Source organism: Cervus canadensis, chromosome 25 (assembly GCF_019320065.1).
Source record: "Cervus canadensis isolate Bull #8, Minnesota chromosome 25, ASM1932006v1, whole genome shotgun sequence".
Classification (NCBI taxonomy): Eukaryota; Metazoa; Chordata; class Mammalia; order Artiodactyla; family Cervidae; genus Cervus; species Cervus canadensis.
Genome location: NC_057410.1, coordinates 46,822,931 through 46,850,178, shown reverse-complemented (window position 1 = coordinate 46,850,178; position 27,248 = coordinate 46,822,931). Strand labels below are relative to the sequence as shown.

At 37.3% G+C, this 27,248-nt stretch overlaps 1 protein-coding gene across 10 annotated transcripts in view; it reads left to right on the top strand.

Moving 5' to 3' along the window:
* Positions 1 to 27,248, top strand: part of NAV3 (neuron navigator 3) — an 879,706-nt gene that overhangs the window by 768,516 nt on the left and 83,942 nt on the right. For 7 of the 10 annotated variants that reach the window (XM_043446408.1, XM_043446407.1, XM_043446415.1 and 4 more), the window contains 6 exons: positions 13,714 to 13,846; positions 14,779 to 15,049; positions 16,194 to 16,902; positions 18,941 to 19,429; positions 23,218 to 23,259; positions 24,684 to 24,844. In XM_043446408.1, the coding sequence (XP_043302343.1) occupies positions 13,714 to 13,846; positions 14,779 to 15,049; positions 16,194 to 16,902; positions 18,941 to 19,429; positions 23,218 to 23,259; positions 24,684 to 24,844 (1,805 nt within the window). The remainder of the gene's footprint in view (positions 1 to 13,713; positions 13,847 to 14,778; positions 15,050 to 16,193; positions 16,903 to 18,940; positions 19,430 to 23,217; positions 23,260 to 24,683; positions 24,845 to 27,248) is intronic. The other 3 variants (XM_043446412.1, XM_043446411.1, XM_043446417.1) reach the window with 2 other exon arrangements.

Below are 27,248 nucleotides of genomic sequence, written 5' to 3'. Positions count from 1 at the left end.
GAAGTGTTATTTACAATATTAAAAAAAATTATAAAGTATTTCATATATCCTAAAATGGAAATGGTAAAATATATAATAGTTGATACAATTATATCAAAGAAAATTTAAAGATATTAAAAATCATCATAAAGTAATACAAATGAAGAAGGTACAATCAGACATGCCATCAGGTATAATCAGCAATGTCTCAACGAAGTCAGTTTACATATGTATATATTACACATCCAGAAAATGACTTGACAGAAATCACAAAATTTTGGTGGATACTTCTAGTGGGATTACAGATAAATTAAAAGCTTTGTCTCTTTTATGTATTTCTGGACTTCCGAGTTTGCAGCAATGAGTGCATACCGGTTTTTTAATTCACGTAAGATAAAAAAAAGATACCAAGTGGATCTTAACCCCAAGTTAGCTTTCATGTGAGTTATATGTTATATTCTCAGCTTATCACTAATCAGTTCAGTTCAGTTCAGTCGCGTCTGACTCTTTGCGACCCCGTGAATCCAAGCACGCCAGGCCTCCCTGTCCATCACCAATTCCCAGAGTTTACTCAAACCCATGTCCATCGAGTCGGTGATGCCATCCAGCCATCTCATCCTCTGTCATCCCCTCCTCCTCCTGCCCCCAATCTCTCCCAGCATCAGGGTCTTTTCCAATGAGTCAACTCTTCACATGAGGTGGCCAAAGTACTGGAGTTTCAGCTTCAGCATCAGTCCTTCCAATGAATATTCAGGACTGATTTCCTTTAGGATGGACTGGTTGGATCTCCTTGCAGTCTAAGGGAGTCTCAACAGTCTTCTCCAACACCACAATTCAAAAGCATCAATTTTTCGGCGCTAAGCTTTCTTCACAGTCCAACTCTCACATCCATACATGACCACTGGAAAAACCGTAGCCTTGACCAGACGGAGCTTAGTTGGCAAAGTAATGTCTCTGCTTTTTAATATGCTATCAGGAAACCTTTAAAGAAGCTTCTACACTTTTCATCTATGTCGCAGAATCATTAAAGAAGGCTTTGAAATAAACTAGCTAAACTATAATAGGCACTGTTCAGTGATGTGTTTCAGCAAAATAATTTTAATAATATTATTTTATCTCTTATGGTATCAGCCTGTATAATAATAAAATCAAAAATAGATGTTTCTTATCTGCCTCAGATACCATTAATTCTTAAAATCTGCCTGATTACATAGATTCATTTCAAGCTAACATCATTCATCATATTTAATCAAATCTACCTGGGGCTTTCTTTCATAAAGAACAAGAGCTTTTTCTTTTTTGTTTATCTTATCCTATCTGATGCCATAATAGAATAACTGTAATATTCATGATTTGTTTTCTAGAAAAAAGAAAGGGGAATGAAAAGGCCAGTGAAAAGAGTTTATTGATGCTCTCCTTATCCAAAACCCCCACAGAATAATGGTAGTCTCTATAAATATTTCATGGATAAATATATAGCATGTTGTACATACTAGAAATAGTGAAAATGGAGAAATTATAACTTCATGTTTGTGTGAATTGCCAGTTTTGCCAAGAGTTATGCACTTAAACTATGATATTAAATTCATATATATGTTTCCCTTGATGTATAAAAATAATGGTACTAAGTGCAAACAAAATTTAAGATGAAATTATGCTTTGTGTTCTGTTGATGCATTCTTTACTTTTCCAAAAACCCATTCATGACTCTATTGCCAGTATAAACTCTACAAGAGATCTAGTCTTTTTTTTTTTTTTCTCTTGCTTACCACATTCCAACTAAAGGAAAACTTCTGTTTTCTATATAACTCACTCACTAAATACTTCTGACACCAAATGTTTTGTGTTTTCTTTTTTCCCCACACCAACCAATTCTTTGACACCAGCTCTGTATCCTGTATTCAGTTCAGCTCAGGTCTGGCCCTATCTACCTGGAATTTGCATCTGATGCCACAAAGCTAAAGCCTCAGTCCCATAAGACTGCTCCCACTTCAGAGGCCAATTGCAAGCCCAGGCCTCCTGTTTCTGACTGACCAGCTATAAACTGGAAGTTCCTATGACCCTCTTCAGGTTCTATAATTTGCTATAATGACTCACAGAACTCAGGGAAACATGTTCTTCTATTTGCGGGTTTATTGTAAAGGATATGACAAAGGATATAGGTGAAAAGCCAACTGAAGAGCTGCTTAGAGTAAGGTAGAGAGGGACATGGAATAGCCAAGCTCTCTCTCGGCAACCTACTGTCTCAGCACCTCTGTATGTTCACCTGGAAGCCCTCTGAACCTCAGCATTTATGGATTTTTATGGAGGCTTTGTTATATAGGCCTGATACATTAACTCAGTCTTCAGCCCCTCTCCCTCCCAAAGACTGGAGGCATGAGATAAGTCAGTAAATGATCTAGTCTCATATAGTCACAAACTAAGGCCTTAATCTGTGATATATTCACTCACTCTAATATATAAGTGCAAGGAATTTTGAATTGTGGTTTTAAAGAAAAAGACCAATGGACCATACAGGAGCCAGCCAAGAGTTGTCTTATTAGAACAAAAGATGCTCCTATCACCCAGAAGATTTCAGGGAATTGAGGAGCTCTGCATTAGAAACTGGAGTCCAAGACCAACTATTAGAACAAAAGGTGATCCTGCCATACCTATCACCTAAAAAAGTTACAAAACTCTTAGGAGCTCTGTATAAGGAACTGGGGATAGAAACAAAATATATATTGCTTATTATGTCACACCAGCCACCAGCAAATCCTGTCATTTCTACCTCCAAATATATCTTGAAACTGCCTTCCTTTTGTAAAATCTTATTTATCTGCTCTGAGTCTTTGTTTGCAGCATGTGGGTTCTACTTCCCTGACCAGGTATCAAACCCAGTTCCCTGCATTGGAAGCATGAAGCCTTAGCCACTGGAGCACCATGGAACCCCCGAACAGCCTCCTTTTAATTTACTTCTAACCCCCTCATCAAAAACTGACAGATATTATAATAACCTCTTCACTGAGCTTCCCAATACTATTCCTCCTTACCTCTAATATACTCATAACACTGAAGTATTATTTTTAAACCTTAGATCTGCTCATGTCATTTCATGGCTTGGAACTATTTGATGAATTTCTTTCATACTTCCAAGGAACTCTAATGTCTTAACATTGTCTAGAAGATCGTTCAAGAGCTGGCCCCGCCTACTTCGCAGTCTCAGAACTGACACTTGCCCCTTGCTTGGGGCTGCACGGTCCTGCGTCCCCTTGACCTTTGCTGCTTCTGGGTCTTTACACTCGCTGTCTCCTCTCCCTGTTGTTGTCTTCACCTGTTTCACAGACTGCTTTCCTTTACCCTTCGCTCGTCAACCTAATGACTGTCTCCAGCTGCCTCCTCAAAGAGGCTGTTCTTTATTCACCTGACGTAATAGGTCCTTCTGATTGGTTTTTCTCTCATATAATCACATTGATCCTTTTTAACCACAGTCCCTAATGAAGTGCACATTTAAGTGTTAGAATGAGTAAATGAACCATAGATTACGGTTGTAGTATATGACTGTAAGACTAGATGATTTATTGTGTCATTTGAAAAACATGCACAACCTAAGCATTGAAATTATTGTCGTGGTCCGGGCATGGGTTGGAAAAGAATTTCCAGACATGAGACAGAATGAGAGGGAAATAAAGCTTAGTAGAGTGGGAGACGCTGTTAGGATAGGGGTCTTGCGGGTCATTTGCTGATTGGATGAGGTGCATATACTGAGTGGGGGAAGGGTGAGGCAAATACCTTCTCCCTATCGGGTAGGAGAGGAGCAGGTTATACTGCTCAGGAGGACCTGAAATCCGTTAATAGTTACAACATGGGGGAGGGAAGGACGATAAGGGTCTGGTTTTTCTGTTCCTGAGTTCCAAGACTCTCCTTGGTTTTATCTGTTCTTTCATCCTTGGGTCACCACAATTATGTTTTATTTATGGAAAAAACTGAGGACTTCAGTCTGGGACACAGACACTCAGGTAACTTTGAGAGACTATTCCAAAGAAGTAAGGGAGGAGCCAAGATATACACGAGTTTCTGCAACCAACACAGGTAGTCAGAACATCAAAATATTACTGTTACTAAAGGCAAACCAGACATCTCAAGGGACTCAATGCAGTGCTTTTCTGTGTGCAAGAAGATGCAAAACACCGGGCTCTTTGAAATCATTCTTCGATGTGTACCTCAGCTACTTGGGATCCATATCCTGCGTTTCCCTCCGGAGTCACCTCAGGGTGCACTGCCGGGGAGTGGCTGAGGTGGTTGATGGCTTGAAGGAAGGCATGCTGTTTCTCTCCAGAGTCCCCTCAGGGCCCACATAGGGGCTGGATGATTGCAGCATTCTTTGTTTACTGCTATGGGCAGGCAACATTTTTTCACTCACAACTGATTTATCCCACAAACATTAAGAACCTATCATGGGCCAGATGCCAGCCTGAACACCGAAACTATGAAAAAAGCCACTCTCTTTGCCCTCAACCACAGTCCTGTAGCTGTACCTACATTGCAAGCAGATAAATTACAGGACAGTAGAAGCACACTGGTAGTACGTACAGACAGGGGAAGAGTTAATGTGTCCTTGGAAATCCTAGAAGGGTTCATAGAGGAAACGACATTTCAGCTGGATTATAAACCCGTTGCTTATACTCCACTGCAGAGTTAATGAGCAGTGAAAGGACAGAATACCTTTGAAAGTAGGACTTTTTTTAAAAAACTCAATGAAGACCATGTTCATTTTATAGGTTGAAAGGACTAGTTTTAACATAAAATTGTGTTTAGTATGTTGATGTTATTATATACTTAGGTTTCTCCAATTATAAAATCTTTTTTAATGTCTCATTCTTTTTTTCTTGGTGATATTTTTCCAGGGAAATGCTGAATGAATCGTTGTTGAGATACGCGCCATTGCTTTCTATCAATGACCCTGAAGTAATGTAGAATTTACACTTCAGTGGCCTCAGTGCTCAAATGTGGCAGGTAGTGGGTTATGCTTGCTGATTTAAAAAAAATGTATGGAATAGGTCTAAGTGGTTTTATGCTCATTTAGTTTTGAGGAAAAGATCATTGACAACATATTAGTACCAAACTGCAAAGCCTCAACAGTTGATTGTCAGTATTTTTAAGATCATTATTGCAAAGATCATTATGTCTAAATATTTCTAAGATAACTTATCTTTTTATGTGTATTATGTAAAATAACAGTGGAAATGGAAAACAAAGCTATCCCAGAGTGTGATAGAGTTTTAAGTGGTACCTTTATTTTCTTAGGCAAATGTTATTTACTTTGGCCTTAGAAACAGAAAGCCTATCCAGAAGTTTTCACCCAATGGTCTTACAGATAACTACAGAGACTCCTCTTATTTTCATGAAGAAATTACTTGTCTTAAGAAATATATAGTAAAATCCATAGAACTTGTACTTTATCATATATTATTATTTTTCATATATTATACTGTACTATATCATATATTTGTACTTTATCACATATTATATTTAGGTTGGAAGAAAACAGCCTATTTTTCTCAGTATGACTATCTTATGAGATTTTTAACATTTTACCTCTGCCATACGCATGGAATGTTTCCCTTTTCTTCTATCCTCTACGTATTTCCTGGTTTTGCCACCTAACTTATAACTAAAAAATCCCCATTTTATAATAGACATTCATGGAATAAATGGGAATCTCCACACTTGTCTGTCTGCAGAGCCTAAATACAACTAGTGTATTGGACTGTATGTGTGAGATGTCCCCAGACTCAAGCACTGGAGTGAACACTTTATTATGTTATCTATGTTATTTACCAATGGCCAACTTTGTTTAAATCATGTATAAAAATAATGGATTTGCTTATCATTCAGGTGTGTGTTGAAAAATTACTGACCATCAGCATTAGCATTTTCCCCTGAAATTAGTTTTATATCTGCAAATTACTTTAACACTTATTTACTTAATATTTCAGAATCATTCAACATAAAAAGCAAAAAAAAAAAAACCATTTTAAATATATGCCACATATGTTTGCTTCTCAGTGTAAATCCAGGGGTGAACATGAGTGTCAGAGCCACAAGTGCATAGCCAAATAAATAAAATAGATCCCCAGCTTCATTAAGTTATTCAGTTCAGTTCAGTCACTCAGTCATGTCCAACTCTTTGCAACCCCAAGGACTGCAGCATGCCAGGCCTCCCTGTCATCACCAACTCCCGGAGTTTACTCAAACTCATGTCCATCGAGTCAGTGATGCCATCCAACCATCTCATCCTCTATCATCCCCTTCTCCTCCTGCCTTCAATATTTCCCAGCATCAGGGTCTTTTCCAATGAGTCAGTTCTTCACATCAGGTGGGCAAAGTATTGGAGTTTCAGCTTCAGCATCAGTCCTTCCAATAAATATTCAGGACTGATTTCCTTTAGGATGGCTGGTTGGATCTCCTTGCAGTCCAAGGCACTCTCAAGAATCTTCACCAACACACAGTTCAAAAGTATCAATTTTTCAGCTCTCAGCTGTCTTTATAGTCCAACTCTCACATCCATACATGACTACTGGAAAAACCATAGCTTTGACTAGATAGATCTTTGCTGGCAAAGTAATATCTCTTCTTTTTAATATGCTGTCTAGGTTGGTCATAACTTTTCTTCCAAGGAACAAGCATCTTTTAATTTCATGGCTGCAGTCACCATCTGCAGTGATTTTGGAGCCCTGAAATATAAAGTCTGTCACTGTTTCCGTTGTTTTCCCATCTATTTGCCATGAAGTGATGGGACTGGATGCCATGATCTTAGTTTTCTGAATGTTGAGCTTTAAGCCAACTTTTTCACTCTCTTCTTTCAATTTCATCAAGAGGCTCTTTAGTTCCTCTGCACTTTCTACCATAAGGGTGGTGTCATCTGCACATCTGAGGTTATTGATTTTTCTCCCAGGAATCTTGATTCCAGCTTGTGCTTCATCCAGTCCAGCATCTCTCATGATGTACTCTGCATATAAGTTAAATAAGCAGGGTGACAATACACAGCCTTAACATACTCCTTTCCTGATGTGGAACCAGTCTGTTGTTCCATGTCCATTTCTAACTGTTGCTTCTTGACCTGCATACAGATTTCTCAGGAGGCAGGTCAGGTGGTCTGGTATTCCCATCCCTTGAAGAATTTTCCACAGTTTGTTGTGATTCACACAGTCAAAGACTTTGGCATTGTCAATAATCTTCAAAAATATAAATGTTAAAGACGTGCCAAAAGAGTCACTTTCTTCTTAGAATAATTAGTAATCTAGTGTATATCCAAATTGTGATTTACCAACAGGTTAATTAGCTACTTTTTAAAAACTTTACATACAATAATTTTTTTCTATAGTTCAGAATTTTGACATATGCATCAAGTCGTGTAACAGCCTCCACAGATCTTCCCATACTCCTATCCACTGGCAGTCACTGATTTGTCCTACATATCTGTAGGTTTGCCTTTTCTAGATTGTCACATAAATGGAGTGTATGTGAATGTTCTTTACAGCTTTATTCATAGTATTTTAAAACTGGAAATAACTGAATGTGTAAATGCAAACTGTGTGTGTAAGATACTCAGATTTGTAATTTTTTTTAAACTGTCCTAGTTTGTTGAGAAAAACTTAGCAGAGCAATAAATCTGTAACTTGGAGGAGATAAAGACTTGCTCTTTTATAAAAAAAAAATATAGCCAGGAATTCTTAGAACATCTTAATGAAATTAAAAATGAAATGATGAAAATACATTAAGTTTGAGACATACTACTTGGAGCTAATTATTTGAGTAAATTAACATTTTTGTCAGTTAAAAAAGGCTATTTTCTATGGAGTTTTCCAGTTCAGTAAGTGTGCCATAATAAACAAGATTAATTGCATCCTACCTAGGGCACATTCTTGTTCTAATAAACCAAAGATGAAAGTCAAAACACAGAACCTTAAGATGAGGAAAATCATGTTTTCATCAGTCAAAAGGTGTTCCTTTAAGATTACTTAGCAAAGAAATATGTTGAACACATTTTTTTTCTCAAATTCTACATTTATTATTGGATTTAGTCTAACTTAACATTGTAGGATAGAAGCAGTATTCTCAAAAGTAAAACTGTTTCATTTATTTAACAAACATCTACTAGTCATCTGGTCAATGGTTGACCACCATGTTATATGCTGGAATTATGAAGATAAATGTCACACAGACTCTGACGTCAGGTAATCCAGATTATGACCAAGAAGACGGGAAAACACCAAAAATAGTGGCCTAACAAGCGATATATGCTCTGGTACAGTGATTAACATTTATTTCCTCTGATCACGCCGCAGTATCCCTGTCTCGAAGAAATGCTTGAACTCTTCTAATGAGTGGTGGGGGTGCTGTCCTGCCACATATTTACCATTTATCTCTATTACAACCCTTACCATTTTGTATTATAATAGTCTGTTTACCTGTTTGCCCTCCACAATATACAGTGAGTTCTTCAAAGGAGAGGAGCTATAATTTATTAATCACTTAATTAATAAGAGCAGATTCTTACTAATAGCTCTTATGGAAGGAGTATACACACGGGTAATACAAGACACAAAGAGGGCCATGTTACCTATAGCTGAGACAGACTTTATAAAGAGGATAAGAAACAACCTGATTAACAGTGAATCCAGGTGAGAGAAGAGAGATACCTGCAGAGTAGAAGGCTGGAAAGGCTGATCAATTAATCAAGAAAGAAGTCTGAATTAGAGATGTAAACTTGAGTTTCGTCGTCATGGAGGTGATATTGAAGCTGTGAGAGACTAAGAAATTGCTAAAAAAGAATCTCTAAGGTGATTTAAGATTAAGTTCTGAATTTTGAGGAATTCAAAGGAATCCTGAAGAAGAGAAAAGTAAAGGGTTCTGTGGACTGGTGAACTTTGCGAAGAGCCTCTAAAGACTCATCATTGGTGTATTTCAAGATACAGGGGGTGAGAAGATGGGAGGCAAGGGAGAGAGGTGCTGACCAAGTTTTAGGGCAAAATTCCTGGGTTCACATCCCAGCTCCATCATTCAAACTACGTGAACCCCTTTATCTATATAATGTCTATCTCTTGGCTTCATTTGGGGATTAGGTAATATATATTAAGTATTTTGGAGAAGGAAATGGCAACCCACTCCAGTATTCTTGCCTGCAGAATCCCAGGGATGGAGGAGCCTGGTGGGCTGCCGTCTATGGGGTTGCACAGAGTTGGACAAGTGATTTAGCAGCAGCAGCAGCATTAAGCATTTAGAAGAGCAGGACACGTAGTAAGCACTCAGTCCATGGACTTATTGACCTTTGTGAAAGCAGTTTCACGAAAGTACTAGGAGGAAGATCTTGGAATCCAGAGAAAGAAGAGAGAAACAAAGCTATATCATTGGAGTTTGAAGAAAATCACTTTTGGATTAGGCAGAATTTCTAAGTGAGAAATCGAACCTCAGCTGAGAAATCGCCTGAGGTCAGGTAACTTGAATCTGTATGCAGTCATTATTACATATTATAAATATATATAATAATATTTTTATATTAGTCATTCTCATTAATTGACTTTGTTGTCATTTTCCAAAATAGTAATAGGGAAAACATGTTTAATTAACAGAGTCAAGACAGGTATGGAAGACCACTATGGTGGCAAGAACTAATAGAGTACTTCTCACTTTAGCAGTCCTTTTGTTCCAGCATCTTTGGATGCTGCATCATTCAGTAAAGAAATCAGTGGCATAAAAAACACAAGAAGGCCATTAAAAGTAGACAACAGGAAGTAGCTATAAAATAGTCTTAAAAATTAGGAATCAGTAGATTTTAGAATGCTGGAAGTATGGAAGATTGTGATCGAAAAATGAGACTGCAGAATTTGAGATCTTGGAGGTAAAGCAGTTTGAGGAGACGGAAAAGTGTGAAGTGCTATAAAATGGTTCCTATAAATGGCTCATTTGCTTCCCATGCTACCCTGTGAGGTGGGGAGCTCAGAATAGCAAGACTATGTGCCTCTAATAAAGGCTCACGTGAAAACCTTTAATTTTAGGAATCCATTGTTCTTTCCATTACACCAAGATAAATTCAGATTGTTCTTGTCTATGATATTTCTTAATTTGATATATTTTTTAATTTTTCTGTTGAGAGATTGAAACTTTATATCTTATTTTGGATTCCCTCATTTATATTATTTTAACCACAAAGCCAGTGTGATCATTTGAGACTTTAAATGGCTTTAAAACACAAGTGATTTTTTTAAATTCCATAAGAGTTGTTGCATTTAATTTTGAGTTACAAATGCTAGGATTTACATTGGTGAAAGCTATAGTTATAAATATTGATTCTATCTTCCTTGCCAGAGAAATAGTTACCTAAAAAGATTCATTTTTAAAACAGGTAAAATTTCCTTTTTGTTTAATTTTGAGTACTTAATATATTGTGATAAGTATTTCTTAAAACTCCATTTCATATAAGTATGAAAGATTACCTCTGTAATTTTCTTTCTTTTAATCTCAATAAAACATGAGAATTTATTCAATATTTATGTCAGTCATTGCCATATAGTAGAAATTGCCAAACAGTAGAAATTCAAAGAAAACTATCACACAGTTCTGTGCTCAGAAAACTCATGGGCTAATGATCCATTTATACACATTTTTGTAGATTTGTAAAACAGTATGCTACATCCCATCCTGTAGTCTGTGCGTTAGTATTATGACAATGCAGACAGGAAGCTACCTAATTTATCCTGAAGATAGTTGCTCGAATTGCTTTATAAGGCAAGTATGAGGTAGTCAAGTAGGCCAAAGGGTAGCTTGGTCAAAGGCAGAGGTTGCAGACAATGTGGTGGCAATGGGAACTGAATGCAGCTCTAAGTCAAAGTGCACACAGGCAGGCAGGGGATGGAGAGTTTAAGCTGAAGAGGTAGTCTGGGGCCACATAATCCAGAAAGCCATGTATCTTTTAAAGGAATCTGATAAGTAGTTGCTTAATTAGATAGCAATCAGTAATTGCTTAATCTAATTAAATAACTACTTAAATAGATAAGTAGTTGCTCAAGTATGTATATTTAAAGTTTTCTAATTATATGCACTCATTCCTATGAGAATATACTTATTATGCTATGCTAAGTTGCTTCAGGCATGTCCAACTCTTTGTGACCCTACGGACCATAGCCCACCAGGCTCTGCTGTCATGGGATTCTCCAGGCAAAGATACTGGAGTGGGCTGTCATGCCCTCCTTCAGGGGATCTTCCTGACCCAGGGATCAAACCTATATCTCTTATGTCTCCTGCATTGGCAGTCAGGTTCTTTACCACTGATGCCACCTGGGAAACCCAGTATATGTATTATATAGCATATATAAACTTAAAAAAAATTTAGAGGATATATGAAAAAAATATTATTTTTAAAATTATGAATTATTGATAGAGGTTCTTAGTTTCAAACTACAGACTCTATCTAATTTAAGGAATGAAGTGATATAAAAATGCTGTTGGAATAATTGGGGTGATTGGATAATGAGACTCTTTGCAGGCTTTTAGCCAACCATAGATCTAGGGCATCACGTCTTCCTCTACCAGGAACCTCTGAAACCTGGAACTAGAGACCAGATATCTGCCAGTGTTTATAACAGAAAAATTGAATGACTACTACTATGTTTGCCAGAAGATTATTTTTCTCATTTGTGACTGCGGATGCATGTGTAGGTCCTGTGTTACGTGTCATATCTGTCTATAAGGAAATCTGGAAATGTGAGGTTCTTACATTCTGTCTTGAGAAACTAAGACTCCCAGTGAGGAAAATTATCAAAATAACATGTGGGGAAGATAATCAAAAGATTAGAGCAGCCACAAATGGCAGGTATTTCCTACAGTGAAACAAAATACCCTTTTGCTGTGATTAAAAATATAATTATTATTGGTAATAGTATGATATATAAATGTGTTTGGTCATGTTTTATGCTCTCAGTAGCTATATCTCAGCAAAATTCTCACCTAGGGACAGCTCATCGATAACAGTATTTTCTACAAATTAAAATTTCAAATTTTCTTCTTGATAATTACACTCTAGTCAGTTTGCTCTATGATCTCAAGCCATCCCTATTATTTTTAATGTATGGTGTGACTCAGAAAGTACACGTAGCAGAGTAGGAAAAGTTACCAGTTTACCCTTCCTTTGCGGTTATCTTGTCCTTCCATTATGCATAGTCTCTTTGTGTGGATTACTTGCAGATGGTTTTTTTAAAGCCACTTGTCTATTTTATGAGACTTCACTTTTGTCTGCATGTGATATATGTATCCAGTTTACACAAATCAATTAACAGAGTGCAGGTGAGCAGCGATATTTCACAGGAGACTCAGTCAGTGAGAGCCATGGTTCACCTCTTTACTCTCTGGAGTTCCCCTTCTCATCAGGTGACCCTGGCCAGCCTGCATGGCTTCTGCATCATCTGACATGTTGACTGAGGGAGGGTTCCCGTGGTAGTCTGCACATGAACGTTGATATAGCCTATTTTATGTATTCTTCTTTCAACTGAGAACAGATTTATTCAGAATTTCAGATACTTTCCTTATGTCCCAGATGATTACTTTGTGCACCTCGAAGGGCAGGAGCTTTATATTGTGGAACCTACAGCTTTGGTAAAGAGAAGTCTTTGAAGAGTATTAAGTAAGGGAGTGACATGGCTAGATGTGAACTTCTGAACGTTGGCCCAAGTTTACCAAGTGAAGTTCATTGAGAAGGACTGATGGCAGGAAGGCCAGATGAAAGAATATGGTATGTTGTCCAGGTCAGAAATCCTTAAGTATTGCAAGAGGAGTGCTATGATAAAATAAGTCTCAATCTTCAAGATTTGGTAAATCCCTGGGAGTAGTTATTGGTAGGAGAAATAATGAGGAATGATTTTCTGGTTCCTCACTAAGGCACAGTTTGTGTGTATATGTGTTTCTTTCTACTTTTTAACACAAAGGATGGATTCTTACATGCCATATGACTCCTGATTGCCTTCTTGGGGTGGGGGGTGGAACAAAGCTTATGGGTATAATGTCTTTTTTTCCTGATGCCTTGCAGTATTTGTAGCAATATTTTTTGTTGTTGTTCAGTGGCTTAGTCATGTCCAACTCATTGCAACCTCATGGATTTCAGCATGCCCAGCTTCCCTGTCCTTCACCATCTCCAGGAGTTTGCTCAAACTCATGTCCATTGAGTCAGTGATGCCATCCAACCATCTGATCCTCTGTCATCCCCTTCTCCCCTTGCCTTCAGTCTTTCTCAGCATCAGGGTCTTTTCCAACGAGTCAACTCTTCACCTCAGGTGGCCAAAGTATTGGAGCTTCAGCTTCAGCATCAGCCCTTTCAGTGAATATTTGGGGTTAATTTCCTTAATGATTGACTGGTTTGACTTCCTTGCTGTCCAAGGGACTCTCAAGAGTCTGCTCCAGCACCACAGTTCAAAGGCATCAATTCTTTGGCTCTCAACATTAATTTTACTCATTCTATAAACATTTCCCCTGTATGTGCTCTAGGCACTGACTCTTAGCAAACCTTTGATAAGGTTATTTTCAGGTTTGTGCTCAGTTCTTAACAGTATGATTTTCCGAAAATGAAAAGTGAGTCTTTTTCATCATAAGATTAAGAAAAAAAAAAGAATATTTTCCCAATTACGTGATACAAGTTAAGTGGAAATTCGGGTGATTGCGTTGTGCATCCTATGCTTAGTCTTTGCTGCTGCCTGTCTTTAGCTGGGATGACAGCAGCTCCGTGAGCAGTGGCCTCAGCGACACCCTGGATAACATCAGCACCGATGACCTGAACACCACATCCTCTGTCAGCTCTTACTCCAACATCACTGTCCCATCCCGAAAGAACACTCAGGTAAGAACTGCCTTCTTTCTTTTTCCAGTGCTTCTGCCAGATTTTTCCTCAAGTTATGTTGCTGCTGCTAAGTCTTCAGTCGTGTCTGACTCCTTGTGATCCCACAGACGGCAGCCCACCAGGCTCCCCCGTCCCTGGGATTCTCCAGGCAAGAACACTGGAGTGGGTTGCCATTTCCTTCTCCAATGTGTGAACGTGAAAAGTGAAAGTGAAGTCGCTCAGTCGTGTGTGACTCTTAGCGACCCCATGGACCGCAGCCTACCAGGCTCCTCCATCCATGGGATTTTCCAGGCAAGAGTACTGGAGTGGGGTGCCATTGCCTTCTCCACAAGTTATGTTACATTGCATTAAAATATAGCACAGCCTCTTAGTCTGAAGTAATTACATAAACTGAGGCAGCTTGTGTATATGTATTTTTTCAATTGATTACAATCTAACCCAGAAAGCCTTCTGTTGCATATCTTTCTTTATAATATTGATATAATTGTTTAGGAATCCAAAAATGATTTTTAATTGTCTAATTTTGGATAGTTTGGATTCATTTTATATTGATCTCTGAGATGCATCGCTGAATCTCTTGAGAATGGTGAATCGAGAATGAATATTAGATAATTAAGTTTTATCTTGTTTTACTTTTCCTTGTTAGATTTGACATAGAAAATGCCTTCCTCTCTGGAGTATTTAATTGAAGTTTTCTGCACATATTTCTTCTGATATTCTCTAATATGTGCAAGTGAGAATTATAGGACTAAAATTAATGAAACTTAAATGAAGAGAGAGATAAAAATAGAGGCGTCTTTGGAGTTCTTTTGAAATACAAATCACTGCTGCTGCTTTTTTTTTAGCTAATTATCTGAAAGGACATTCCAGGGCCCAATTCACACTTGATAGATTTTTCTGCACAAAGTTTTTCTGTCCTATTTTCTTCACAGCTGAAGACCGATTCAGAGAAACGATCTGCAACAGATGAGCCTTGGGAGAGCACCGAGGAGCTGAAAAAACCCGAGGAGGACTTTGACAGCCATGGGGATGGAGGTGGCAAGTGGAAGGGTGTTTCCTCTGGACTTCCTGAAGACCCTGAGAAGACGGGGCAGAAAGCCTCCCTGGCTGTTTCTCAGACAGGCTCCTGGAGGAGAGGCATGTCAGCCCAAGGAGGAGCGCCATCCAGGCAGAAAACTGGGACCAGTGCACTCAAGACACCTGGTGGGCTGGTCTTCTGGCTAAATTGTCTCCATTTGATCTTTGTTGTCTTTAATAGTAGCTTTTCATAATTATGTCAAAAATATAATTATTTATATTTATATAATACTTATAATTCTCCATATAAATACTTTTTCTGTCTAAATTTCACTTGCCTTATCGTATGCATCCACATGAATATAACACTCCAGGCATCCTCTAGAGGGTATCATCACAGTTTGGTGAGTGTTTTATTTTGCCACAGTCATTCCTGCTCATGTGGAAATAAAATAAGCCAACTTATTAAAAAACATAAGATAGCTTTCATTCTGATTTTCTATAAAGTTTGGAATATTTGTGTTAACTCTCCCCCTATGTTTCACTTCTAAGAGGCAAGAAAAGTCACACTAATCTAATGGGTTGGAAGGCTGGAGATTTGAAACATCATTTCCAAATTAGACTTGATGAAAAAATAGAGTAAAAGATTTCTGCAAATTGTACCATCCTCTTTTTTTTTCTTTTTTAAACTCTCTCCCTATTTTTAAAATGGTGCCTCATATAAATAGTGCCACCTGACATACTAATGTAACAGGATACTTCAAATACAGTCATCTGATGAACTCTTTTTCAAGCACTTAGTTTGATGAGATTAAGTGCTGTCTTTATAAAGGAAGAGAGTTGCAAGCTATAAGGCAATAATACATAGCAAAAATATGCATTTTCATTTTATCTCCTTGATCTCTAGTCACTTTCCTCTAACAGCCATATTTTTAAAGTTTTGTACTTAATCTTCTGAATATATTCATACATGCCTATTTAGAGCTAAAATAATGAATAGGAATTTAAGCAGACAAAAAATATATTTGGGCTTCCCAAGTGGCGCAGAGGTAAAGAATCTGCCTACCAGTGCAGGAGACGCAGATGTGAATTCAGTCCCTGGGTCAGGAAGATCCCCTGAAGGAGGAACTAAAAACTCACTGTAGTAGTCTTGCCTGGGGAAGCCCATGGACAGAGGAGCCTGGTGGGCCACAGTCCATGGGGTTGCAAAGAGTCAGACATGACTGAGCACGGCGCACACACACAGATGTATTCACATTTTACACTCTGTTTAAAGAAGTGTGAAATCACAGTGTGCAGGTACCTAAATGTGTGTATTCTCACTCATCAGGGAAAACCGACGATGCCAAAGCTTCTGAGAAAGGAAAAAGTCCCCTGAAAGGATCATCTCTACAGAGATCTCCATCGGATGCAGGGAAGAGCAGTGGAGATGAGGGGAAAAAGCCCCCCTCGGGCATTGGAAGATCAACGGCCACTGGCTCTTTTGGATTTAAGAAGCCAAGTGGAGTCGGGTCCTCTGCCATGATCACTAGCAGTGGAGCCACCATAACCAGCGGCTCAGCCACGCTGGGCAAAATCCCCAAATCCGCTGCCATTGGTGGGAAGTCAAACGCAGGGAGGAAGACCAGCTTGGATGGGTCACAGAATCAGGACGATGCTGGGCTGCACGTCAGCTCCAAAACCTCCCTGCAGTACCGCAGCCTGCCCCGCCCGTCCAAATCCAGCGCCAGTGGCATTCCCGGCCGAGGCGGCCACAGATCCAGCACCAGCAGTATCGATTCCAATGTGAGCAGCAAGTCAGCTGGTGCCACCACCTCGAAACTGAGAGAACCCACGAAGATCGGCTCAGGGCGCTCGAGTCCCGTCACGGTCAACCAGACCGACAAGGAGAAAGAGAAGGTTGCCGTCTCAGATTCAGAGAGCGTTTCTTTGTCAGGTTCCCCCAAATCCAGCCCCACATCTGCTAGTGCCTGCGGGACACAAGGGCTCAGGCAGCCGGGGTCCAAATACCCTGACATTGCCTCGCCAACTTTTCGAAGGTAAGAGAGCGTGGTGGTGCTGGGACAACATAGAGCGCTTCATCTTAGGCTATCTGTGTGTCCCATGGCCTATCCTATAAAGACGTGTATCCTCAGTGTGTGTGTATGTGTGTATATCCTCAGTGTATGATATATATAACTTAGACTCTGAGTCAGTTTCTGAGTACAATGAGTTTGCAGAAGCTGATGCTATAAATAGCTAGTGGAAAAATACTGCTCAGTTTTAGAAATGGTCCAACTTTGCAGTTTCACTATTGTCACAGCAAAACAAACAGCATTTATGAGTAAAAGCAGATGGTAGTACCTAGGGGGAGTGATAAAATAGTAGCTTGTAATAGATTTTCATCTTTACACAGTTAATAACAAAATAAAATAGGTCTTTATGACTATTGTCCATTTCTAGTGTTTATTATCTTGTTGGCTCTTAATGAGCTGATGATAATCATGAACGTAGATGAAGTTGTGTTCCTTATACAGTATCAGATCACAGTGGACAGATTTATGTAGCACCATATCCTGAAATATTAATGAAAATCAAGGTATGATATGATTGACAGAATTTGAAAACCTTTAGATGCTTGATATAGGATTATAGCTAAGAAATGTACTAGGTTTTCTAACTCATCATCAGCTTTCGTTGATATGACTTGAATAACTTACAAGACTTGGTTTCTGCGTGGGGATTGTCTTTGATATTCAACATATGGAATATACATTCTCCTTCCCAATATCAGTGTTTTTAAATACTGATGTGTTTTAAGTGGCAGGAAAATACATACAGGGAAAGATTTGGGACGGACAGTAAATTATTCTGGGTCTGTTTCTTCGTCTATGAAATGATAGAATATGATTTATAGTCCATTTATAATCCGTTACATGTTTATGTTTAATATTTTTAATGTTTGCTTTTATTATAGTGACTAAACCAAGAGCCTTGATATCTGGGAAATAGAGTGTCTTGAAACATTTACTTTTACATTTCAAAAATCTCAGATACATGATTGTTTGAAAGACCTAGAGGTTTTATATTTGTCAGTAGAAATATTAATCCTGAAGAAGTGGTGTTTTGAAGTGTTGATTCTCATTGGAAAGAATAATCACCTGTAATGAGAGTAAATATTTCTGTTGCTTAAGTAAAAGCCAATAGTGCCCTCCAGTGGCCCATTACCTATGAAACAATTTCTCATATTCGTCATAAAATATTTCACTATAGGAAATAATGATTTCATTGCAACTTAATTAGTAATCATTATGTCATTTTTCATATCACACTTTATTTCCATATTTACATAAATTCGATTATATCATCTGCTTCATTTACAAAACTAAAATGTTTTCTGAAGAAACTCCAACGTCTACCTTAGCACCAACCATGTTTCAAATCACTATTATAAATATGTATTTGAATAGCACTGGCATCTGACCCTTTGGTCTCTCTTGGGGAAGCTACAGACACATGGACATGTTGCCAACAGTATCCAGTATCCAGTGTTGTTTCTAACCACCTCCTCTCTGACAGCCACTTAGGCCCCCAGCTATCAACACAGCCTCCAAACTTTGCCTTAAGCATTCCTTCTAGATTTTGAGTAAGCCGTTAACATGAAGGAAAACAAAAGAAAAGAAAAATAATTTCATATTATATACCGAATGCGTAGAAGTTGTTTCATTATAATGGTTCTATAAATAGGTAGCAAGTATGTGCAGACTACTTAATTTTGCAAAAAAAAACTCTCATGATGGCTTAACTGTGGAAACCAGGGATTTTGATGTTTGGTTTACCCTCCCTTCTGTGTGGCCCACGTTCCCCCATCAACGGGATGGCAGCCCAGTACCAGTTTACCTCTACGGCAATATGAGAGAGAGATTAGGAAGTTCAGGCTTATCAAGTTCAGGCTTATCAAGTTCATTAACACAGAGACAGCAAGTGCTCGGGGCCGTCCACCAGAGCACGCTTGGCTCTGGGTACTGTAACCCTAAGTATTAAATGTGGATGTTAGTTTCTCGGAACAACTGAAGTTGTTATTTGTTTTTCTTTTAGGTTGTTTGGTGCCAAGGCAGGCGGCAAAGCTGCCTCGGCACCTAATACTGAGGGTGTGAAATCCTCCTCTGTAATGTGCAGTCCTAGTACCACATTAGCGCGGCAAGGCAGTCTGGAGTCGCCGTCGTCCGGTACGGGCAGCCTGGGCAGTGCTGGCGGGCTCAGTGGCGGCAGCAGCCCTCTCTTCAATAAACCCTCAGACCTCACTGCAGATGTTATAAGCTTAAGCCACTCGTTGGCGTCCAGCCCGGCGTCGGTCCACTCTTTCACGTCAGGCGGCCTCGTGTGGGCTGCCAATCTGAGCAGTTCCTCTGCGGGCAGCAAGGACACCCCAAGTTACCAGTCCATGACTAGCCTCCACACGAGCTCGGAGTCCATTGACCTCCCCCTCAGCCACCACGGCTCCCTATCTGGACTGGCCACAGGCACTCACGAGGTGCAGAGCCTGCTCATGAGAACTGGTAGTGTGAGATCTACTCTCTCAGAAAGGTGAGCTCTCCTGGAGGCCTTGCTGAAGTCCTCACCCCCCTCCTCCCCACACTGTACCTACCCCTACCCTGCATTCAGTTGTGGTTTTTTTGTTTTTGTTTTTTTTTTTTTTAATTTCAGTGAGAGTGCCACTTTGCAAAGGGATGTCGGATTGTTGATACTGGGCCTTTTATTTGGTGTTACTACCACATTTGCAGAAAGTGAAAACCATTAAGGATCCATAAAATATTGACTAGTTAGTTTCTTGGTGTGATGCATACATATACACCCACTATCCAATTTAAATAAAATGCAAAGCATGTTTTTATGTATTGAATGATGTTTTCTCCAGACACAACAATGATTTAGCTTGAGCTCCAGGATGACAGAGCTCCCTAGGATGATTTAAGCATATTTAAAGATCACATCTAAATGGATTCTACAATTACGCTCAGAGTAAAATGTTCAGTTGGCTTTATTAGCATTTCTTTGGGAAAATAGCAAATGGATAGCTAGGAATCCTAGTTGAACTGGAAGAAAAAAAGATCAGTTGTCAGATATGAATTGTTAGACAAAATTACAACTCTAGTGACATTTTTATTAGGCCCTTTTTAAACTACATTACAAGATGTTTCTCATTGATTTAATTAATTACTGATTTCCTTTAAATGTAAAATGACCATAATAAGGCATTCCTTACCCAATATACTTACGAGAAAGCATCTCTGTTGGTCAAGAAGGCTCTGGATTCTCTTCCCTAAAAAATCCTTTCTCAGATATTTTGGTACTGATTCTTTTCCCCAGGAATGTATCTTAAACCTGCCTGGTTTTCCCTGATAAACTTAATGCTGTTTGTTTCTTGGCGCACCTAAAGCTTTCAGAAATGCCCTTGGCTGTATATCTTAATTGTGTTGTTTGTGAAAGTGCCACAGGTCACTCAAAATGCCTGATATCTTTCGCAAAGTTTAATCCAGTCTATTGTTGATGGTGACGTATCACCTCAAACACAGCACACTGCAAATGGGTTATTATTTGTTAACAATAGTCACCTTCCAAAATGCTGATTGTTTTTACCATGAATATGACTACAGGTTGACCATTTAGCCATCAACCCATTTCTTTGGCATTCATACATTAAAACACAGGAAAATGTCCAAGTAATTATTTGTAACCAAGTAACTCTAAAATAAATCTAGTTGATAATATTGATGAGTTTTATAGCTGCAATATAAATGCAGTGTTAATATTTTACTTTGATGTATTCTAGCAGAAGTCAGTGTATATATATATATATATATTTTTTTTTTTAACTATGGAAATACACTAACAAGTATACAGTTAATTATTCTCTTTAAACAAATCTTATTTTTAAACTTGGTTGTCAGTCTTCAAATAGACCTGTTTTACAGATGGATGTGTTCTGGTATAAACAAATAAATAATTTTTCTAAACTAAATCTTAAAACTAATTTTGAAGAGATGAATTTTTTACCTTTTATTCTTAGTAAGATATATTCATGACTATTAAACTGTGAAAAAACAAATTATCTTCATAGTTACAGTGTACAATATAAATATTAACTAGTTTCTTCCAATAAATTAACTTGATTGAAATAATTTTTGATATAAGAAGTTGTACTTTTTTTTCTGGTGAACAAAATTGCAAGCAAGAGCAATTCATTCTAATTCTTTAAAGTACACCCAAGAACTATATGATCCCTTGAAGAGAAAGTTAGATCCTATCAGAGATCCTGGCTTAATTACAATAGTCCACATAATGTTGGGAACATTAGGGAAGCCAAACATTTAGCCATGACTAAAAGAAAATGTGCCAAAGTCTGAATATTTTAGACAAAGTAATTAGAAAGATATAATAGAGATGTATGTAAGTTAATGACTTACCTGTTGATCTACAATTTCAGAAGACTGTATTGATGTTTATTATTCTAATACTATTAAATAAGTAGATTTTCATGTAGGTTTTAATTTTGGTCTAAATTTCTCCTCATTAAAGTAGCATAAACAAATTATTTAAAATTTAACAATTTTCTCCTCTAACTGCTCTAGATCAGAGCATTCTTTGGCTATACTTAGTTCACATTTGTTTTGTACATTTTGTTTTTTGTGGCCAGACCAAACCATAAAACATTTAAAGCTGTAGCCAACCTTAAAAACGTCTGACCTGGTTTTTCCTGTCAGATCTAGCTACCCTGCCTTTAAAATCCTGTATCACGTTTTTACTGGCTTCAGACAAACAGTGCCTGTCGCCTGCAGACTGTTAGTTAAAACTGCTGCTTCATCCATTCCCATTGCCCTCGTGGCTCCTGCAGGCATAAGAGTTTTTAGCCTTTCAGCGTTTGTGAGGAGTGTCTGTATTATAAAATCATTAATATCCAGATTCAAACAGATATTTCTACTTAAAGTTTTAACTTATATTGATAAACTTATCTTCTGATTTTCCTTTCATTAAGTTCTCTGTACAATACAAGCATATAATGTTTACACAGTTAATAACATGGGCAAAACAATGCCTATTTTCACTGTTCTCTGATGTTAAAATTTAATAAATTCATACGCATGAAAGAGATAATCTTTCAAGTAGCTTACAACGATATCAACGCTTCAGCATATTGTAGTGTATATTTAGAGTACTCTCACAGTGGTTCAGTATGATTCCTTTTTGTTGTACTAAAAATACAGATGTACTAAGAATACATCTAGAGTCAAGATACATACTAGAATTGGCCTCTACATAATTGTGTGATTACCGTATTTGGACATTCCCAGTACATAAAGTAAAAGAAGATGATGCCTTTGGATGCTTTCTATTGCAGTGCTAATTAATGGAGTAACCATAGAAGAAAACATTTTAGCTTTGATTTTTAGTGATTAAATTTCAAGTCATTGTGTTGGCATTCATGTTATATCATCCTCATGTGCATAACCTGTGTATTTAATTTTGACCATTTGAAGTTTAATGAAAGAGAGATAACATTCTGCAAATTCAAATCAGTTTTATTATTTGGTTATCCATATGCCAGAGATTATAACAGAAATTCCTAGACTCATCCTGCTTAATTCTTGACACCCTCTTCCTCTATTTTTAGGGAGGCCTCTTCTCATTTTCTCCAGACACATTCTTTCTTCCCTTTTTAGGACCAATTGAGAATTCTTTAAAATAGACAATGAAAACTCATAGCCTTTTAAACATCTAATTTATAATTTGAAAAGATATCATAGATTAATTGTATTAAAATATTTAAATAAATGATGCTAGAAAGATTACATTTCAAGCAGATATATATTTCTCTTCTTTTTCTGTGGATAAGAATATATCCGCCTTTATTTTTACTAAAGATCATTTAAATACAAAAAATAAGTATTGAAAGGTGATTTATTACATCTCTGTCTGTTGGAACATGCCACTTTAACTTAGGCAGAGATCTTTCTCATTCCTCCTCTGTGATTCTCTTACATGTGAAATCATAGCAGAAATCTAGTCATTTGCATGGGGAAGAAAAACCTACTGTAACACTAAGCCAATAGAATCTAGAGGAGAAGTATGTTAATATATAACTTAATCTATCTTCAAATAGACCTGTCACTGAGTTATCATTGGATGTGTTACAACAGTGAAATCCAGTCTCCTTTGGTTGGCCTTTTACAATGAGTTAAGCATTAAATATGTTTTTACCAAAAAAGAAAACCTTATTTTGTGTAACAGATTTCAAACAGAGTCATTTGTGTTGGATGTATAATTTGGAGATTTTTTTTACATTATGTCCTTAGGGGTTTTCTTTGTTTTAACAGCATGCAGCTTGACAGAAATACACTACCCAAAAAGGGACTAAGGTATATATTTCTTTCAGCACAATCGCTGCCTTTCTCTGTTGTTACGTAAACTTTGTGTGCTGTCTCTCTACCTCTTTCTTTCTTTCTTTGCAAAGAAGCGCCTGACATTGAGGATGAACTCACTCTTAATCCTGATGTTTTCCCTGGCCTGAAGAGTTGGTGAGATGGCCCTCAGGTAGAAGTTTTGATAGAGGCCAAAACTCAGTAAATTAAATGTGATATAAAAGACATTATTTGGGGGGGGGGGAGCAACAATTTTAGTAGAATTCAGAACTCACTTCTGAAGAATAAAATCAGTTTCCCTAATGTTTGTATTTTGGAGGCATATGCCTACAAAAGCCTCAATCCCTATAGTCTGCACCTGTGGCCAATGAATGTTGAGAGGTTGAACGATGCTCTAATTTGAATCAAAGAAAAGTTATTTTCATCATCAGAGGACAAATAGTGTAATTAAGGGATAATTTTTAAGGAATCCTTTTAGTAAAAACTCAGAAAAGCTTTTTTTTTTTTTTTAGAAAAGCTTTTTTTTTATGTTTTTCAGAAGTGCTGATATCTATCAAATCAATACAGACATAAATTAGTCTAGTATTACATAATAATATCAAAATAATTATTCAGTTCATAAAAAATATAAAATGAAAGTTTAATGCATGGCCATCTTTTACTGTGGACTTTTATCTAATGGGAAGATATGGATTGAACTATGACTAGAGATATGACACTATAGGAACATGATAAGATGACTACTATTTGGAACTAAGAATTTACTTACTCTGGCAAAAGTGAATACTGGCCGTTTAGATCTTCATCTATTATCCTCCTTCTCTCCAGTTTCTTAGCAAGAGCAAACAATTTGCAAATATTCCATTTTAAGATTTTGTCCCAGAAATTTATTTTCCAATAAAGGAAGCTTATTTCTCTTTCCATCTTTTAAAAAAATCCAGACATGGTGTCAAGTGGCATTTTTAACCAAATAAATGTTTTCCCTTTCCTTTAAAAAAGATCCGTCAGTTTGTGTTCTGTTTGCTGTGTCTTATTGTAACCATCCCTCCCATGCCCTTGGCTTCTGGCCAGCTACTGTCTACCATATTTGCTTTGTGTTTTCACCCTCTTCACACCCTTCTAAACACCATGCTTTTGCGCCCTTCTCGATTAACCTGGCTGTCTGCTCGTTGCTTATGATTTTCAACCGCATATCTCACAGGAACATAATTTTCTTTTCAAAATCCTTTATTTTTTTTTCCTGTGAGATTCAAACAGATGGTGTCAAATCATCTGGAAGAACTAAGCAATTATAATTAGATTCAATCTGTTTGAGAATGTTGTTCAGTCTGAATAGTAAGCTCCTCTCAGTTGTTTTCTCGTCCTGATATTGCCTTGCCCTTGCAGGTGTGCTCAAGTGTCTTAGCTGTGCTGTCTTGCAGATACACCCCGTCGTCTCGGCAGGCCAGCCAGGAAGAAGGCAAGGAGTGGCTGCGCTCCCATTCCACTGGAGGGCTGCAGGATGCTGGCAGCCAGTCACCCCTGGTGTCCCCTTCTGCCATGTCGTCTTCTGCAACAGGAAAATATCACTTTTCCAACTTGGGTAAAATCTTCTAAGACATCAGTTTCATCTTGTTCCTTTTACCACCTACTCTCCCGGGAACCCTGTCACATGTTCACAAGAATTGCTCATTTAAAGAGGAGATAGACACCTTAACATTATCTTTTATTTGTACGTTTACAATCCCCCAAATAATGCAGTTTATTTCTCATGACAACAAGTTGTCATAGTTAATACTGTTGTTATCTTATATCCTAAGATCCCGAGGCAAAAAGAGATTTTTTTGACTTAAAAAAAAATCACCAATCTCAAGGGGCAGAGATAGTAACTGATGCCAGAACACCTGACCTTAAGCCTAGGAGTTTTCTCAGAGTCCTCTTGTTTAATTTTTGTAATCCTTATAAGAAAATTATCATTTTGTAGAAAAAAAGAAAATAGAAATAATTAAGAAGAAGAAAAAATAGCATTCCATGACTCCATAGTTACATCTTCATTTTAAAGTTAGAACTCTCCTTAAAATGCATATGAGAATTCCTATTAAGATAATACCCTGTGAACATTTTTGGATGAAGGCAATGAAAAGAAATGATTATTTGAGCCACTGGATTACTTTGTGTTTAGCATAACTTTTAGAAAATATAAAGTCATTTGTATAAATATCACAGAAAACAGAAGGGAAAGTGACAGAATAATGAAAGCCTAAATATGCCAGTTATCATTGAACAGATCCATTGCTTTTAAAAATAGATGTCTCTTCTATAAAGTCATGTATAAGATAGTCACATTATTTTTTTCACTTGAGACTGTTTTTTTGGTAATAGTAGACCAACAGAGTGTCCAAGTTCTTTGATAATTTGGACTTTTCAACTTACCTCCCTGTTGGAATAGTGAAGGCTATTTCTCTTCTATTATAATTGTTCTGCTATAGAGAATAGAGATTATGACAATGAAAAACAGTTACTTAGGTTATCATTCTATACATACTAGTGAATATATATCCAACACCAAGTTTTTATTGATGAACCTACACAGTGGTGAGATTTCTTTGTCTCATAATGGCAAAGGGTGGTAAAACTATTACTTTGAGTTGTAGTTATAAAACGCAACAGGAAGCTTAAAACTTTGATTTCAAAAAATGAAGTGAAAATGTTTTTGTAGAGTCATAGACATATGAAACAAAATCTGATATTGTACAGTATTGAAATCAAACCCATGTTACCTGGTTTGCTGAATTTGCTGGGTATCTCACGGCTCCCTCCTGTCAATCTTTTCGTTAATTGATATTAATCCGCGTATGTGAATCCTTTACTCCATTATTTTTCCGTTGTTATTATTCTGATTCAATCTATCCCATTTTTTGTTGAGAAGGAAAAAAACTCACTACTTACTGTGTGATATTAGCAGTCATTTAACTTCAATTTTCTCACCTATTAGATAGATTCATAATACCTAGGTTATATCGTAAGGAATGACTAACATTTGCAAAGAGACAAGAGAGAGAGAATCAGACTTGGTAGACTCTAGTACGTCATCATTTTTATTGGAAAGAGATGTCTTATACTAGCAGAGAATTGCAGTAGGTTTCAAATAGATCTTAGTATCTCTACTTTCATACCTCTCAAAGTGTTCACCTAGTGGGACTTAGGAAGAAAGATCTTCCCATACATATCCACACACTTCTATGTGCCTACCCATATTTTATAAGTGGGTATGTGGATGCATATCAGATATGCTATATTATTTTACAAGAGAAAAATAAAATAACTAGTTTCAAAACCATGAATATTGCTCTTAAAGACTTTTGGTTGTGTTTCCAGACCACTGGAACTTACATTTATTAGGCAAGAGAGTGGATACCATTAAAATGCAATCATAAATTAAAATTACTTTATTATTAAATTTTAAAAATATATCAAATGTAACACTATAAGTTGAATATGGGTAGCATTGTTCTACATTTTACTTTAGTAATCACGTGTTTTCAATTTGATCTTTTTTTGCATAATCAGTAAGATAAGTGATTATTACAAACACTTAAGAGTTGCAGTAACCATGCTTTTTATTCTTACCCACTAAAAATATTAATATTGTATATAAATTTTTAGAAATATTGCTGTAAAAATCACATATAGTAAATGTTAGAAATTTAAGGTCACTACTATTATGTCATTATTAATAGACTACTGTGAGCTACTGCTGAAGTCAACTCTGGTTTGTATGTGGTTTCTGGCATGATAGCTATAATAGAAATCATTCCTCTTGAAGAAAGCATTAGAGAATATAACTTACATAAACAAATTATTATTGGATGCAATTTTATTTACTATTGGTCACAGTCCTTGTGAGGCATCCCATAACCCAGTGAGACATTGTCATAGTCCCATGGGTGATGACAGTTGCTCAGATTCTTTTTCACCTTGCCTCAATGGTTACCATGTAGAAGCAT